General features: G+C 36.7%; 1 protein-coding gene across 1 annotated transcript in view; it reads right to left on the reverse strand.

Moving 5' to 3' along the window:
- Window positions 1-18,039, reverse strand: part of LOC138710609 (retinol dehydrogenase 12-like) — a 101,679-nt gene that overhangs the window by 49,128 nt on the left and 34,512 nt on the right. Inside the window, exon 2 of the mRNA XM_069841613.1 lies at window positions 3,533-3,653. Within this exon, the coding sequence (XP_069697714.1) occupies window positions 3,533-3,650 (118 nt within the window). The 5' untranslated portion in view covers window positions 3,651-3,653. The remainder of the gene's footprint in view (window positions 1-3,532; window positions 3,654-18,039) is intronic.

An 18,039-nucleotide genomic window follows, 5' to 3' on the forward strand; every position in this document is an offset into this window, starting at 1 on the left:
TCTGTCATCCCTATTATATATATATGCATACAAAGAGATATTCCACGTTATTCGACTTTGGCGTTTGACAGTACATGGATCCTTCACACTCCAAGAAAATACCACCCTAAGAAATGTAAGGAGTTCAGGACTACCAGCCTGATGTCGCACTCTGCGAAGATTCTCCTGCGAATACTGAATCGAAGTTTATATTCTAAGATGGAAGAACAGTTGGAAGAAGAGCAATTTGACTTGAGAAAGGAATAGGTACAAAACATGGAATTGGACTGCTACGAACAATCGGCGAAATATACATAGAGAAGAATAAAGAAGTGAATATAGTATTTGTGTATCTTGAAAAGACGTTTGACAGAGTGGATTGGAACAAACTGATGGACATCCTGAAGGAAATAGGTGGAGATTGGAAAGTAACCTTTATATGAAACGAGTCAAAGCCAGGATAGGAGAAGACATGTCTGAAGAAAGTGAAATAGAGAGAGAAGTATGACAAGGATGCCCTTTATCGTCTACCCCAGTCATGTCAACTGATGCCCATAGGCGGAAGCGCGCCCTTTATAGCTCAGGACAGCCTGAGCGCTTTACAGCGGAAAGGAAAGAGACAGACGAAAAAGATAATATATGGCGTTTGGTTAAACTATATACAGGGATGGCCAGCACTGATTCAATGGATAAAGGGAAGAGAACTTATTAAAATTGTATCCATGTTAATTTTTAGATTTGTTTGACAAGTATAATTACATCATAAGAATGTAAGTTTTAATTTTAATGCTCATTTTTCACAAGTTTGCCTTTCTATTCAAAATGGATATTTTCTCTACTATTTTACAGAAAAGTGAAATTTACAGATATGTTTGTTTAGTAGCCTTACACGTACTGAAACAATGTTTCCGTAAATCTAATATATCGGAAATACTTATCACTGAAGATAGTGTATTACAAATTTTGAAAATATTCGCAAGGAAAATGTTTGTAAGGAAATGAATTAACAAAGCAACTACTGTTACATCATAAACAAAAGATATATGCCCATGTGTTGTAAAAACGTCAACTCTATAGCTTTAGCAGATTTCGACAAAATAATTTAATATTCTGATGATAGGAAGCTGCGCACCAACATCACCTTAAAAGCATAATGCGATATGAGTTTCTTATGTAATATTACTTGCAGATAAAACATATACCTAGGTAACTTTGCTTTGTACTATAATATTGTTTTGATTAGTTTATTGATTACTTTTATAAGGCTAAAAATACCATTAATATCAATTCCAACTTATCATGACATACTCAGTCTCTTTCTTTTGGATATCACTTTCTTTGTGAATGATGTGTTTCAGTCACTTACTACAGTATAGTTAAACTACTATGGAATTTATGTGAATATTCCTTCTTAACTCTTTATTATGTTAACGCGTTAAAACACAATTGCAATATTAAGAAATTGGTGTTAGTACTGTTTTAAGACAATATAGATATTATAAAACAGAAAGAAGCCATATGAAAATGACATAAAATATCACGTTCCGTTTGAAGTTTGTATAGGCCTACTCTATTTTTTTTTTCATGGAGTGCAGTTTCATGGACAGGACTTTGCCGACAGACCTTCTACTGCCCCCTACTAATTGGTTGTCATAAATAAATGTCTTCCTTACTGTGACGGAAATCTTGTCTTCTCTTGTTAGTAACCAATCACAACCCTCGTTCAGAAGAATTGACAGGTACCCGTCAAATCCACGTGGAGGCAGAGTCGCCGCATCTTTTCCGAATTCCAAGAATCCCGTCAGTTTCACTGCATAATTTCGAGGGTCACCAGGATTGTGAAAACTGTGCAATGTTGGGACGAGGAGACAGGATGGAATTGTCAGAGTTGTTTGTGTAGGAAGTCATAAATCTGTATGTGGATGTTCAAAGGAGCCACTGTTTTCTTAATCCACCAGGCTGCTTCTTCATATACATAATCCGTCCTCCTCCCATACCTAGCGCTTGATGCCCACGCACGACGTCAAGGTCAGAAAAATGCGCCTGCTTTGACATCACTGATCTACCCTGTTCAAGATCTACTTAGAATATTTGGTGAAGAATTGTTTTCAGAACATGGGAAGCTAATATTAGTGAAATAGAATTTCAGTAAGTCAATTAATATTTTATTGTGTTAGAATAGTTTACTTCTTCTAATCTTTATATACAAGGACATCATTTTATTTTTACTAACATTTTTAATATTAACCTGTCTACACCTTTAGAGAAACGGAAACACCGTTCGCTACCCCCTTCCAGGACTGGAGTTCGATGATACTGGCGTAAAACACAAACACATCACTTTACTAGGTATAGGAGGGAACAAAAGTAGTTCATCCATTTATGTAAACTAGGAAATATCGCAATTTTGAATTTGATAATTTTTATTAGGCTTTTGTTTAATCAAAATATAGTACAGTATTAAGTATTTTTACTCACGAACCGAGTTATCCATGCGAACGTAGTCCAATTCATTATGCAGTGTATATTATACTGTCTACAGCACATTAGCGTACAATATAGAGAATGAAGTTAAATTGAAAAATAATCATAATATGGATATTTGTACACATTTTTTAAAATGATGGCCGTTCTTTTCGATACAGGCTTCAGTTCCTTTGTGCATATTATCGCACTATAGACTATTGCATCTAATTCTAATTGCCAGTTTCGTCCTTCGTACTAGTAACTCATGTTGTAATAATTCTGTACCTACTCTATAAAAGAGTACCTTACGTACTGTAAATTCAATCTTCACTTCTGCCCGACCCGCACAGATAAAATTACTCAGACATGCTATCTACTGTCCGTCCAAGTGGTTATGCCGCAGGATCGTAGAAAGGGCGGAAATCACGTGACAGTTAATTACTTAACGAGGCCCTTTTATTTAAGTTATTTTAAACAGTTGTATAATATTACGTAAACGTCCAATTCCTAACAGAAATTAATCTTTTCAGACAAGAGCTAAGAAGGCCCAGCTTTTACAGAGGGGGGTGCAGAAGCAGGTGGGGGAAATCGGGATGCGACGTAGGCAAACGAACAGTACCTCTGCGAACATACGGTTCAATATTGAAAGCTCTTTCGTCACTGGAAAACGCGAACATATTTCTGGAATGTACTATACTCACTAACTCAGTGCTGTTTACTACATGCGGCCTTGATTCTGTCTGGAGGACAGTTGGAACTTCAATAGTAGAAGGGGTGGGAGTGAAGTACATTCAAAAACATAGGTAAGCTTACAATAAAATTGAAGTAAAAATAAAATGTACTATACTTTTTTTCTAATCGTGTAATAATCATTTAAAGCCCACTCTAGTTTTTATTTTCTCTAGATAAATCAAAACCTCTAGTGAGATTACTGTTGATTAAATTGACAAGACATTTATTTATATGGATATGAAGTGACAGTTGGAACGAGGTAGAGCAAACGTAGGTAGCAGAAACACATACGTACGTTGTTAAGCATGCTACTTCGCGTTGACAGAGTGACCTACAAATAACATCCAGAGCTCACCTCTGCGCACAAAATCCAAAGCCGTCTCCTTGCCGACGCCGCAGTTGGCTCCAGTGACGACCGCAGTCTTGCCGTCCAGACGGGCCCTGCTGCGACATCTGCCACTCAGCAACCACATGTTCTGCAACCAGAAATCGAGGCCAATCTCACTCACTGTTGGGAAAGATTGGAATAGATAGAAAAGAAAGCAACTGTAGTGACGTACTTAACGACACATAATCTGCTACAACGCTGTCTGCTATATAGCAGTCTATCTCATGAGGGATATTGGTAGTGAAGAGAACTCACTTCTCTCACGAGTGCAGGTCTGTTATGCATTCCTATTTAGTGACGGACTGTGCTTCCACTACATTTTAACTTTAATGCTAGCGTCAGTTTCAAGAATCCTGGATCGCTACCAATTTGTCCCACGGCGAGAATCGTCGAATTCATCTTTATCCTCATCGTGTTCATAAACTAATTATAACATTAAATTCTGTATTTAAAATTGTTGTTTCTTATTTTTTCTTTCATAGGAGATTTCTTCCTTTAATTCAGTCATATTTTTATCACAGTCTATACTGTTTTCGCTGTAAGAAAAATCCTAATGTAAACATAAGCACGTTGCTGTCATACCCGTGACTGGCTCCTAGTCGAAACACTCACACGACGCAGGAAAATATAGTTCGTATTTGGAAACCATAATCTTATATTATTTGAAAATAAAAAATTGAATTCTAGTTGTTAAATACGAAGAAACATATAACTTCACTCATATGTAAAATGCTATGTAAAAGAAAAACTAGTTTTATATATTATTATGTACAATGAACGCGGATGAATACCAAAAGTAACACCGCGGTAGTCTGTTCTTGTAACAAGCTGGCGTCACTTGAGTTCGTAGTTGTCATAGTCTGGCTTCTGTATCCTCGGTGTGTGTGGTTATTAATCATAAGAGTGGAAACCCTCTCAAAAGCGGAAAAACAAATAGTCTTAAAAGTATATAATAAGTTATGTGATAATTTAATTGCAGTCATTATAAAGTAAATGTTTCCTAAGCAAACGAATGCATAGTAGTGAGGTTAGGCCTACTGGATGAGTAACGGGAAATGTTTAACAAGAAACAGAATGTACAACAGTAGGCGGGAACACGTACTGACAATCTATGGCGCCAAACAGTGGCCAATGAAGCCTCACTTCAGTCACGTGCTATTGTTTACATTAGGATTTTTCTTACAGCGAAAAGATTATAGTATATAGTCAAGAAGCTTGAGTTTATGAGGGTACTAGAAACAATAGACTGTGCAGGTATATATACTATTTCGCATTGTCTGTAATGAGGCGATAGTAGCGATCCTAGCGGTTAGCAACTATCTTTGGATGCATATTTACTACGTATTGAGCTTCGTGACTGTATATAGTAGACTGTGTTTTTATATTAAAAAAGAAATTGCACAGAAAATAAAATAAAATATTTTTAGTCGTTCCCTTTCTTTATAGTTAAAATATGAAATCATGGACTTAAATCATAATATAACCGGAATGATTTTATTTCCAATTTAAGATTCCGACGCTGAATGTATCCTGTTTGTTTACATGTATTCTTGAAGGTCAGATACACAAGACTCGCACAGTATAAGGTAAAGTTCTTCTACTGTACTCAGAGGAGAGGAGAGAGGAGAGGAGAGAGGAGAGGAGAGGGGAAAGCAGAGGAGAGGAGAGGAGAGGAGAGGAGAGGAGAGGAGAGGGTTTTTGTCTATGAACGTATTCCGAATCTCACCGGTGAGCAATCCGATGGCATCACGGTGTTCCGAATTCCACCGATGACGTCATTGATGCTCCACCGGTGTCGCACCGGTGCCATCAGCTTGCAGAGGTGGTGGCAGTCTCCATCAGCCGCCATCAGTGAATCTGATTGGTTCTTGTATAGGGAGGGAATTAGCAGACGAAAGACATCGTGCACTCATGTGTCATGGCGGTGTGTTCTGCTTTATTTCTGCTGTATTGTTTGTAATGAGCACAACGTAAAAACAATATGTTAATGGCTTATGAGCGAACATGTCAACGGACCAGTTATTACTTCCGGTTCAAGAAATAAGTTGTTTATCATCTCTTTTCTTTGAACGAGATGGCAGTATGGAAATTTCGAAAAATTTTTCTAACTTAGCACAGATAACCACTTACATAGTCGCCATGACAGCCATCGATCCTTCCATCAGTTTTGTTCCTATTCCGCTGCAGCGTGACGTCATTGTTGTCCACCGGTCCGGTGAGATTCGGAATACGCTGTATACCAGGCCTGCACAAACGGCGCTCATTGTACGCGGCCACTCCTTCGGAGCAGGAGAGCCGTCTAACAGCTCGTCGGAAAGGTACGTCGGAATGACGTATTCCTGCTATAGGCAGAGGATAGTTCACGCAGCTATCTGGTATATTATGTATTATCAGTAGCTATTTCACTTCGCCTATCTACGGCTACATAATGGAGGAATCTAAAAGACGAAAAAGTAATCATCAGGCAAATTCTTTGAATATTGCATGGGAAAATGCTTATTTTTTCACAGCACTTATCTGTCACAAAAGTTTGAAAGAAAGAGAAAAACAATATAATGCGTCATTACTAGTCCGCACATAGAGATACGATAGTTTTGTTGGTGAAGATCGCAGTAAAAAGGTTCATGAGTTGAAAGTTGCATTATTACTTGAGATAGGGCACATAAGAATTTATTAATCTTCAACAATTTAAATATCTCTCTTCAGGGAAAAGGCCAGCTCATTGTTGATATGTTGAATAAATAACGGGATTTCAGTCGTAAACTTACACTCTTCGTAAGTCAGTTTCGGGAAGATAATATGGTTCACTTTCCAACGATAGAAACTGTTCGTGATGAAGCCATGTTTAACGATTATGTGCAAATATTAACTGATATTCAAAATGAATTTAATTCTAGGTTCCAAGATCTTGTCTTAATCGGAAAGAAGTTTAAAGTTATCATAATAAATTTTTTCAACAATAGTTGAAACAGTGTCATACGATATACAGCTTGAACTTACTGATCTTCAATGTGGCCTAAGGGCTAAAGACTGAATAATACTACTAGCCTGGCTGAGTTTACAAAACTAAACCTCAGCAATAATATCCACGACTATACAAGCTGGCTGTGAAAATGATTGCTATATTTGGCTCAACATTTATATTTGTGAGCAACTGTTTTCTATAATCAACTTTAATAAAGGCAGACATCGAACATCTGTAACTGATGTTTCATTACGATTAATGCCGTTTCTTTCAGCTGCCAACAGGATAAAACCATGTTTTGATATACTGATAAATAAAAATATAATAAAATGATATTATATATTTAAGTAGCTATAAAGTTTCTATTATTTCTGTAAAATAAATATATCTTTATTAATTAATAATAGTAAACACTGAACGGGAATTCATTTCATGAACACTCGTACTAGTACTTTTGTGTACAGTTTGTACTAAATCATCCTTCTTCCAGTCCACCATTATACAGAGCGCAGCCAATATCTGCATTCCGCTCTCGAGCTGTGAAGCGATTCGGATAGCGAAAACCTTGTGCAGGCCTGGTCTATACTATTTTAGCAAATTGTACGGTACTTTATTGTATTGCACTATTTTGTATTCCAGCGCTGAGGATAAAAGGGAAGAGAAAAGGAAAAGAGATACCTCCACCCATATCCATTTCGCTTATACCGCTTTAGAAACAAATACACAGAAAGGGACTGTTTATCAGCGGTGGATTTTAGGCGACCAGCGAGAGCCGAAAGCTATGATGGCTACCTTACACAATCTGTCTTCGTATCTATTCATATCGGTCCGAAATATAACTGTCTCTGCCGGGGAAGCAGATTGGGGAGTTAGGGAGTAGTCTGTACTTACTCGATTAAGCTATTAACGCCCAGGTCTGTTGTAGTCTATTTTATCATATTCCAGTCTATTTTAGTATAGTCTATTGTTGTCTGGTGCAATATATTCGACTACTGCACCTACACGTTTGTGGTCTTTGGTATTATGTTTCATTCTGTCCTATTGTATTTTAGTATGTTCTACGTTTTATTATCTTCTGCTGGATTGTAATGTAGTCTACTCTACTCGAAATATATTCTACTGTAATGTAGTCTGTTCAAATTTATTCTACTCAGCTCTGGCATTTTTAATTAATATTTGAGGAGAAAAATTCGCTCCGGCGCCGGAGATCGAACCTGGCTCCTTGATTCTACGTACCAAGCGCTCTGACCACTGAGCTACGCCGAATTCAATCCACAGTACCGGACCGAACCCTCCTCCTTCAATGTTTCCCTTTGTGGCGTGACTCCAAGTTACACATACTATAGGCTACAGTATGTTGACGTATATGTCCAATGTCAACTGCCATTATACTTAGGAACGCACTCAGGTGAGTTACTTGTTTGGCCGGGATTCCGCAGTTACGTGCACAGTAATCTGTACAAATATATGCACTGCAGCTATGAGAATATTATAGATTTATTAATTTGTCCTACAGAATAATATCTGTAATATTGACAATTAATATTTGAGGAGAAAAATTCGCTCCGGCGCCGGGGATCGAACCCGGGTCCTTGGTTCTACGTACCAAGTGCTCTGACCACTGAGCTACGTAATTGACATTGGACATACACGTCAAAATATATGCCTTACTTGGAGTCAGGCAACAAAGGGAAACATTGGAGGAGGGTTCGGTCCTGCTGTGGATTGAATTCGGCGTAGCTCAGTGGTCAGAGCGCTTGGTACGTAGAACCAAGGACACGTATTCGATCGCCGGCGCCGGAGAGAATTTTTCTCCTCAAATATTAATTGCCAATATTACAGATATTATTCTGTAGGACAAATTAGCTAGGCCTATATCTAATTTCACAAAATTCTTCCGGAATTGAAAATGAGCAACAGCAACTACACTTCCAATTTTTTACCATTTTATTACAGAGAAAATGTTATTCAGAAATAAAAGACTGTACAAAATATATTTGGATAGCAGGAGTAACAGAAAAACACTGACTGGACGGTCGGGATCGCTCGTTTGTGTGGCTGGGTTGCAGCCCTCTCAGGGGTTTCATCCACTGCTGTATCGCGGTAACCAAATACCAACGATGAGCTAAGTTCGCACAGGTAGTACATGTTTGCACAGCGACAAAAGATATTATATCGCAGTCCACGGTACAAGTACGCGTAAACTCATGTCAACATCACGTAAATTCATAGTTTTCGTATTTGCATACAAGCACGTAGGTTTATACTCGGTGTTTTATCCCTAGCAGTTTATACTTTAGTAATAGAAGAAATAAACAAAGAAACAAACATAGAAAAACAAAGCAAAAACAATTCTAAGATTTCTCCTGATACCTAAGAAGTAGTTTTGGGCAGGCAGACCGATTGCATGCATGAGTTAATGGCCGCACTAAGCTGAAATACCGTAGATCCAATTTTAAGAAAATCACAAAAACGCGTTTGTGGCCATGCAACAGTGTTGCACTGCAGTCTATTTTTATGCAACATTTCGATGTCTCTTGAGTTTGTGAAAGAAGGAAAATGTTGTGGTGTGTAATTTATTACGAAATTTCCAGCCAGAATCATGGAAATGGGTACGGTGTTCAGGCTTCCTTTTCTTTAGTGAGTTATTGTGCGACGCTTTATCAACATCTTAGGTTATTTAGCGTCCGAATGAGATGAAGGTGATAATGCCGGTCCAGGACCGAAAGTTAGGTACCTACCCAGCATTTGATCTTATTGGGTTGAGGGAAAAACCCGGAAAAAACCTCAACCAGGTAACTTGCCCCGACCGGGAATCGAAACCGGGCCACCTGGTTTCATGGTCAGACGTGCTAACCGTTACCTCCTTTGGTCATTTAACTAGGCCTACATTCTTCATATCATCTTATCGTATATTATACTGTACTTCTTTCAGTTTCTTCTTGATTTGATACAACACTGCTGTCTGTTATTCCAGGATATGGACTACTATACCAATAAAACTTGGCTTGTTTTCAGGTTCTCAAAGGTGAGAATGAATTTCAAGGTTATGATCCTATGCGCGCATATAGACGAACAGATGACAAACAGCACTTTGAATAACACGTTGAAGAATCTGTAAAACTTTTTTAACCTGTTCTTGTTACTTCACTCAATGATTAAGCGTGCGTTTTTCGTCACATGAGTTTCTTCTCAAATTTGTTTAATACCTAACTTTTATAAAATTTATGAATATATGAGAAGCAACATTTTATTTCAGACTTTCCTTGATGTCACTCTTCACCTTTGCTTTGCAAATCAAAAATGAAAAGTGATGAAGAAACGAAATCTACATTGAAGACTAGGAAGTTTAATCTTGTTCTAATTTCTTTGGAATTATTACATGTGTATTCGTCCGCCCATACCAACAAATTTAAAAAGTGAGTCAACTGGTTCATTTCACACATGCATATTTTAACAGTACTAGTACAGGCTGTGTCAGTGGGATAAACAGCTGACGAACAGTCAGTTGAGCTAACGAACCTGGATGGTGGTCACGTATGTTAGGTCACACAATTTCAGATTTTGCATTGAAATTTCCCACGGGCAATCAAGCTTGTTATACTTGCGGCCTCATTTCACGCTGTAGCCAAGTTACACCCGGTAGGCTGTCTCTACCAATGATGGCTTAAAATTATCGACACTTATAACGTCCATAGTTCAAGACTGATACAGATCGCATAAATGTCGGTTATCTAAGAACATATTGCAATTTTACCCAATTTCTACTATCGCTAGAGTTTCCTTCTAATAATTTTGATAGCGTTACTCTTGTAGGTTCTGGCGTTTCAACTAATATTCCTGATGATGTCTCATTATTAATACTTTTGTTGTTATAGTACATAATTTTGTTGTCTTTTACACTCTGTGTATGTTGTTAATTATGTTATTGTAGAGTTGTAGATATTCTTGTTGCTGTAGTAGATAAACTTTTTTACTACAATAGCAATTCTTTTTAATGTAGCAGCTCTTTATTCTAGTACAACTGTTTTTATTATATTAGGCACCCTTTGTTGCAATATGACCTCTCATTGCTGCAGTAAATAACTCTTGTTGTAAACTTTGTATTAGCTAGTCCTCTGTTATAGCAGATATTCCTTCTTCTACAGTAAATACTGTTTTATAATAGTAGATACTCTTCTTACTGCAATAGATACTTATTGCTGCAGTAAGCCAGAACTTATTGTAGAAGATACTATTTTTGCTGTAGTGAATAATCTTTTAATATAGTAACTGTAATACTATACGTTCTTTTTTACAGTAGTATATACTTGTTTACTGCAGTACATAGGCCTACTTTTTACTGTAGTAGACACTCGTTTACTGTAGTACTGTAGATTCTCTTACTGTAGTAGATATGCTTTTCACTGAAGTAGATACATTCTGACTGTAGTATAAATTATTTTTACTATAGTAGATAACCTTTGCTGTAGTAAATATTCTTTTTACTATAGTAGATACTCCTTTATTGTAGCAGATATTCTTCTACTCCGTGACGAACAAGTTGCCGACATACCATATCCCAGACATGTTCGATGGGCGAAATGTCTGGCGAACGTGCAGGCCAGGGAAGCAGCGATACCCGCCATTATTCGAAGAAGGCTTGCACAATTCTCGCCACATGTGGCCGGGCATTGTCCTGCTGAAATAAGGCATGTGGAGTTGCCTGAAGGAGGGGCAGTACCTCGGGCTCTAAAACCTCCCTAATGTAGCGGTTGCTGTTGAGATTGCCCTGATTACGTAGGAGGCGAGATCGCATATTGTATCCAATGGTGCACCAAACCATCACAATAGGCGGTTTTCCGCTATGCCGCTAAACAATGCAGGTTCTCGGATTGTGTTCAACACAGTAGCGTCTAACACGTATGCGGCCATCATTATAGGACAAGTTGAAGCGGGACTCGTCAGAAAATACTACATTTTGCCAGTCTGCACTCCAGTAACGGCGTTCATGTGCCCATTGCAGTCAGCGTATTCCGAATCTCACCGGTCCGGTGGCATCAATGACGTAACGGTTGCAGCGAAATAAGGAACAAAACTGCTGGAAGAATCGATGCTGTCATGGCGACTGTACAAGTTGTTGTCTGTGCTACGCTAGCAAATTTTTGCGAAATTTTCGTACTCCCATCTCGTTCAAAGAAAAGATAGCATAAACAATTTATTTCTTGAACCGGTAGTAATAACTGGTCCGTTGACATGTTCGCTCATAAGTCATTAACATATTGTTTTTACGTCGTGCTCATTACAAAAAATACAGCAGAACTAAAGCAGAACACACCGCCATGACACAACAGTGCTCGATGTTATTCGTCTGCTAATTCCCGTCCTATACAAGAACCAATCAGATTCACTGATGGCGGCTGATGGAGACTGCCACCACCTCTGCAAGTTGATGGCACCGGTGCGACACCGGTGGAGCATTAATGACGTCATCGGTGGAATTCGGAACACCGTGATGCCATCGGATTGCTCACCGGTGAGATTCAGAATACGCTCAGTCTGAGGCGTTGATGGTTTCTGGGAAATGGAAGGCGACGCAACGGCATGCGAGCCACTAGTCCAGCCCTCAAAAGACGACGACGAACCGTTGACGCAGACAGGTCCACACCCGTTGCAGTACTCCAACAAAGTAGGTCAAAATAATTATGTCTCGTGACCAGAACATAGTACCAAATGGAAATATAAGAATTCGACTCAACACTGTGCATGAAGCTTTACGGTTCGTCTCGGCCATGCGACAAGATGGCAAGATCCCGTGCTGTGGTCACATTACGTGGTCCAGTACCCGCTCATCTCTGTGTACGAGCCTCTTCTATCCATTGGTTCCACACACGCATCACTGTCGTAGCAGCATGCCCTGTACGAGCCTAAATGTCACGGTATGACAAACCTGCTTCCCGGAGACCAACCATTCTGCACCGTTCGAACTCACTCACGTGCTGATATTGCGCCCTTCCACGTCGACGAGACATATCTGCACTAGCTTTCACGTTTTCATTTCGTTTGGAAGCATTGACTTAGCAAGGCATAACACTGACCTTGCTGGTGACACAAGAGGCGTCACTGTTGGGCCTATGTGTACACCATCTCTCTGGAAACTTGATCAATTATTGTTGGTATACTGTTCTACACATTTCCCGAGTTTGGAGTCGTTCTAACCATTCTTTCTGGGTGTTGCACTTTTCACAAGTAGTCCTAGTTTATTTGACACAGGAGAGTGATATTTATAGTAGCTATACATTGGGCTTTAGATTTCATACGTCGCAGCGCCTTCATTACGTCAGTCAGGTTAATGTGTTTAAAGAAGAATTTATCCCGCACAGGTTGGGGATAAGATCTGAGGAATTCAAGAGTCTCTTGTTTATGTAACGGCTCAGGTGGAGCAGTGACGAAATGTTCATTTAGACTATTGAGTGACAAGTTGATGTTATCTATCCGAGGTTTTGCTTTTGTTAGACCAAATTCTTCCGCACTGACCGAAGGTAGAATAAGGGAACGTGTATGGCGTAATTTAGCATTTCTTACTCCTTGATTACATTTATTTCTTAAAACTTTGTAAGTATTAAAATCTAATTCGTCTTTGCTCCGTCTGTATTTACAATAAGCAGTGTCTCTGTCTGTCATGAGTAATTTTATGGCATCACACATCCAGGACGTAGGGCGTCTACCGACTAGTCTGGTTCTCAAAGGTGCGTGTTTACCGTATAACTGAACTACTAGGTCGTTACATTTTTCGATTTTGTCGTCAATGTCTGGTAAACTCCACACTTCAGTCCAAGGTGGGCTAAGTGCGTTATTGATTAATTCATCCTGCTCAATATACTTCAAGTCACGGTATGATGTGATGTGAGGTTTACATGATGTCAGGTTAATTGTCATTAATTTGAATTTTCGCTTTGTATTAGTAGTGAATTTCGTAAAGGCCATAATATCCACTCAACGTATTACATCATTAATACCGGTACAGAGATAAAAAGTGACCAACGTTAAGAATACAACGTGGTTTTCGTCTTTTCCAGCCACACAAATGGAAGTGAATTATATAACTGTATTACAATGCCCTGCCACACACATTCAAGAGAATTATACAACACTGCATTACAATTTGTTCTCGTGGCCATATAAGCAGAATTAACTATTTAAAGCACTACCTGTAATTTGTCTGCGAAATCTAAACAAAACCTGTTTATCCACACGAGTCCAGTGCTCGGGATAGCTTACCCTCTGAGTTTTGTATGCGCAAATACAGTGCACCATTTCTCATATTTACCTGTGTGTGCTTGAATGACGTGGTACAACCCCTCAAAGAACAATAATTCCTTCTGTATTATTTAAGATTTTGCGAGGTAATTTATGAGCAATATCTCATCGGCTTAGGAATTTTCTGCTTGTAGAGCAATAAAACATAGGCCTCATGGACTGAGGAAGCAATTATAAAGTAATTAACGAGAAGGCTCTGCCAAATTTGAATGTTGGGGTATAAAGATATAAATGAAAATAAATATGAAACTTTATTATCAAATACAAAACATCCTTACAATCCCAGTCATATTCACATTAATAATCACGAATAGCAGAAACGTTGCACACAATTTATAGGTATTCGATGAATTCCCTGTCACTTTTAAAATACAATTATAAACCTATTAATTACAATTATCAATTTTTATGGTAACTGTATATCTACTGATTTCATCTATTTAATATAAAATTCTTGAATCATTTATTAACGTTCAGAACAATAATTTAAGGGGAGACTCAAGAAACTTAAAAAAAAAAATTATTGGCTATTTCACTTCTTTAGAACGCATATTTTCATACCCTAAATGGATTTAGTTCAATTATGAATACAAATATGTTTTCTTTATCAAGACTGTAAGGGTACGTGGCATTTAAAGAGCTGTCAAATATTTTTTTTTATCAAAGAAGTATTTTTTATGCATTTCTGACTACAAATCTAGTAACTTTTTGTTCTAAAGTTGGCTCGCGGAAGTTACTACATGAATGTAATGGAGGAGAATTTTAATTTACATAAATATTCATTTTACTTTCAAATCCATTTTTTCATAAGTTTATTTTTCTTAATTCAACATCAACCTTTTTTTTTTGCCAAATATTAACCATTCTCGATGAGATTTTTACTGCAAGTATTTATGAGGTATCTACATGTTCCTATGCATTTATTTTGTAAGAAATGTTGTTAGTTTATTTTATTAATATTTTTTCATGAATTATAGGAAAAATAATATTTTTAAAATTTAAAAACATTTTTTTTCGAAGTGAATAAATGAGATATTTCATAAAATGAATACATAGAAATGTTTTTATATGTCTTGTGAATGTAACAAAAATTAAACGAAGCTTAAAAATTGAGATGATCTACTGAAAACCTGGATTTGAAATTATTTCTAAAAGTAATAGAAAAAGTAAAAAAAAAATCCAAAAACCATTTGGAAGTTCAAAATTTGTATTTTGTTAATCCTTGACATAGTAAATATGCTATCAAAACTTGGTTGAAGCAAAATGATTAGAAAAAAAAGTGTCATTTTTAGTGGAGTGTCCTCTTAAAGAGTAAGTCTTGTAGTACGGTTAAGTGAGTAGTGTTGTCAGTAATTCGATCTCCAGTTCAGAGTATTTGATTTTGTATGAACTTATTGATCTAATTATAACTCAGAATATAACTCTTTAATTAGAGCTAACCCTGAGCTAGGTAGAGGAAAGCAGTCTAATATGGGGTGGTGCTTAATATAGAGTATCTGAGAATCTCATTTGTTTGGTGTTCATATCGTCTCAAAACTTAACAGACCACAAGGGCACAGGAAATATCATTTTCTGTGAGTAGGTCATTATATTCCTGTGTAAGAAGTCGCCTTAGTGAGCCGAAGAAAGAAGTTGGCATCTCGAAAATTTTTGTTGGCAATGACGTCTGTGTATACAAATATAAGAAAAAAGTTTGATTTTAACAAATTTATGCTCTAGTGGTAGTATGAACATCATGCTATCTGTCGCTACCCTGTTTTTGGCCTAGTTCCATTCTAAAGAGTAGCTGGAAGCTTAAGTAATTCAACATGACCAGTTAGCTTCCTATTATAGAGTAGGACGCAGGGTCTATTATGAGGTATCCCATATTACGGAATATACATTATTAATTTAGATACACGTTAGGGCTATTAAGTGAAAACGGAACTTCCTTATTTGCATGTTTTCAATTTGAATCCTCACTAGATGGATTTAGAGAAATAGAGACAAAATGTGAGCTACTGAAATGTTGAGAATAAACTATTGTAATCGGTCGGTACTTTTACTCTGGGCACCAACCGATCACATTCATTAAAGGAATTGTTTAGTGTAATTGGAATTGTTGTAATTATATGCACATTTACATTAGAAATCGCATCCCATATTAGGAATCTCTATCATCCCAAATGAGGTACTACCGCATATTAGGAAATCACTTTTGATAGTTTTTTTTTAAATCTAGTTATTAGTTAAACTAGTATATTTATATAGATGAATGACGTCCTACAACGTAAGGCAATAGTAGGAGAATTAATTTACATTATCCGTGGATACAAATATTTGATATTCTCGGCGATATTAAAGAAACAAAAAAGGAACCCATGTTAGGCTACTTTCCTCTACACTTGCAATACATAGATTTCAGAAACTAATTGGATTATTTAATTTTTTCTTTCTTCTTAACCTAATTAACTTTACATTTCAATTTTAATACACATGTACTTTTTGTAGTTTCTATGTTTGTATAGATTTATTAATCCTATCTGTATTTTACGCTAATATTTTCAGGAAGACCAGAGTAACTTTGCCAAGAAACGTTGAAATATCTTAATTCAGTAAACCGTTCAAAATTACTACATATCCAACTGAACTACTTAGTAGAGATAATAAAATCAAGTTTGAGTTATTGTTTCACAATTTCATTAAAATTAGGTACAATTGCTTAAGTATTTTACTGTATTATACATAGTGTCACGACAAAAGTGAATTCAAAGGCATTAAATTCTCACATGTATACAACAAAGTGAAGACATCAGAGGTTTATTAAACCAAATGAATAACTTTATGAACACTTTCGAAAAGGCCGTCATATTTTGTGATTCTTGACCTGCAATACAAGCAATAGCCAAAATCAATGATCCGAAAACAAAATTAAATTAAGCTCTTGCAGCTAAATAACAAGACAATCATTGTACAATGGATATCATCTCACTGTGGCCTTGGTGGTAATGGTAGAACAGATTTACTCACCGAAAGAGTACAAAAATTCAACAATCAGATAAACAAACAATATGTTACTTTGGTAAAAACATATCATTAATGGCAAATTCAAAGACGAAAATAAACTTCTCAATCAAGTTTTTTGTCAGGGAAAATTTAAAAAAAATCTGAGTTGCTCGAAGCCCAACGACGGAATAATAATAGATATCTGCGGAAGGCTTTTCTGCAGACCTCCTGGAATCTATATTCAAAGAGGGTAGGCCTATATTAACATTGCAGCTACGGTGGATCAAGTGTGTGAATTTCAGGGATAGGTGCATTATGTTGAGAAATAAAGATTGTTTCAGAATACTCCAAGTTTAATTTCTATGTCAGGCTATGAACGTTTCAAACGACACTCCATTGTGACCCATTCAATAGCTAAGAAGACGATTTGGTCATACTATCTAGGGTATAAAGTAATTTGGATGACTAAGACCATATTTCGAAGACAGCCCCTACATTATATTTATAACTAGGTAAATTCAGAGATTGAAATACACGGTAGCGTCGCTGTTAAGGCATAGCAGTGTAAGTCGAAGATCGCGATGAATCATAAATTTTATCTGTTCTGATAATCTTTCCGGCCGCATAATGGACGAGGAGTTCAGTCAGTTTCTAATAGAAATAAGTACCACGAGTATATTCTTGGGTAAAATCGGCAAACACATAAGAGTCGTCCCTACTTATATTAATAATAATAATAATAATAATAATAATAATAATAATAATAATGGCTTTATTTAACCTGGCAGAGTTAAGGCCTTAAGGTCTTCTCTTACACTCAACCAGGATTAAAACTTGCTTACACAGTTGATCATAAAACTTGATCTGAATTAAGTAATTACATACTGATTACATAATGAGATCAAAAGAGGTAGTTACATAAAATTTACCTCATAAAATAAAAATAAACATAGTGAAATACATATTAATTTGTTAGAATCAAATGCGACTCACATAAAAACAGAAGCCGATAATTCAATAAAAAAAAAAGAAAAATGTACACAGTAAAAATAAAAATAAACACATTAGTATACATATTAATATTAGATTACAATTACGTAGAACTTACATAATTAAATCAGAAACCGACAATTGAATAAAATGTACACAAAAAATAGATTAATAATAAAAACAACAACACAGTGGGATACATATTCGCGTTAAGTGATAAATAAACACGATTTAG

Source organism: Periplaneta americana, chromosome 12 (assembly GCF_040183065.1).
Source record: "Periplaneta americana isolate PAMFEO1 chromosome 12, P.americana_PAMFEO1_priV1, whole genome shotgun sequence".
Lineage (NCBI taxonomy): Eukaryota > Metazoa > Arthropoda > Insecta > Blattodea > Blattidae > Periplaneta > Periplaneta americana.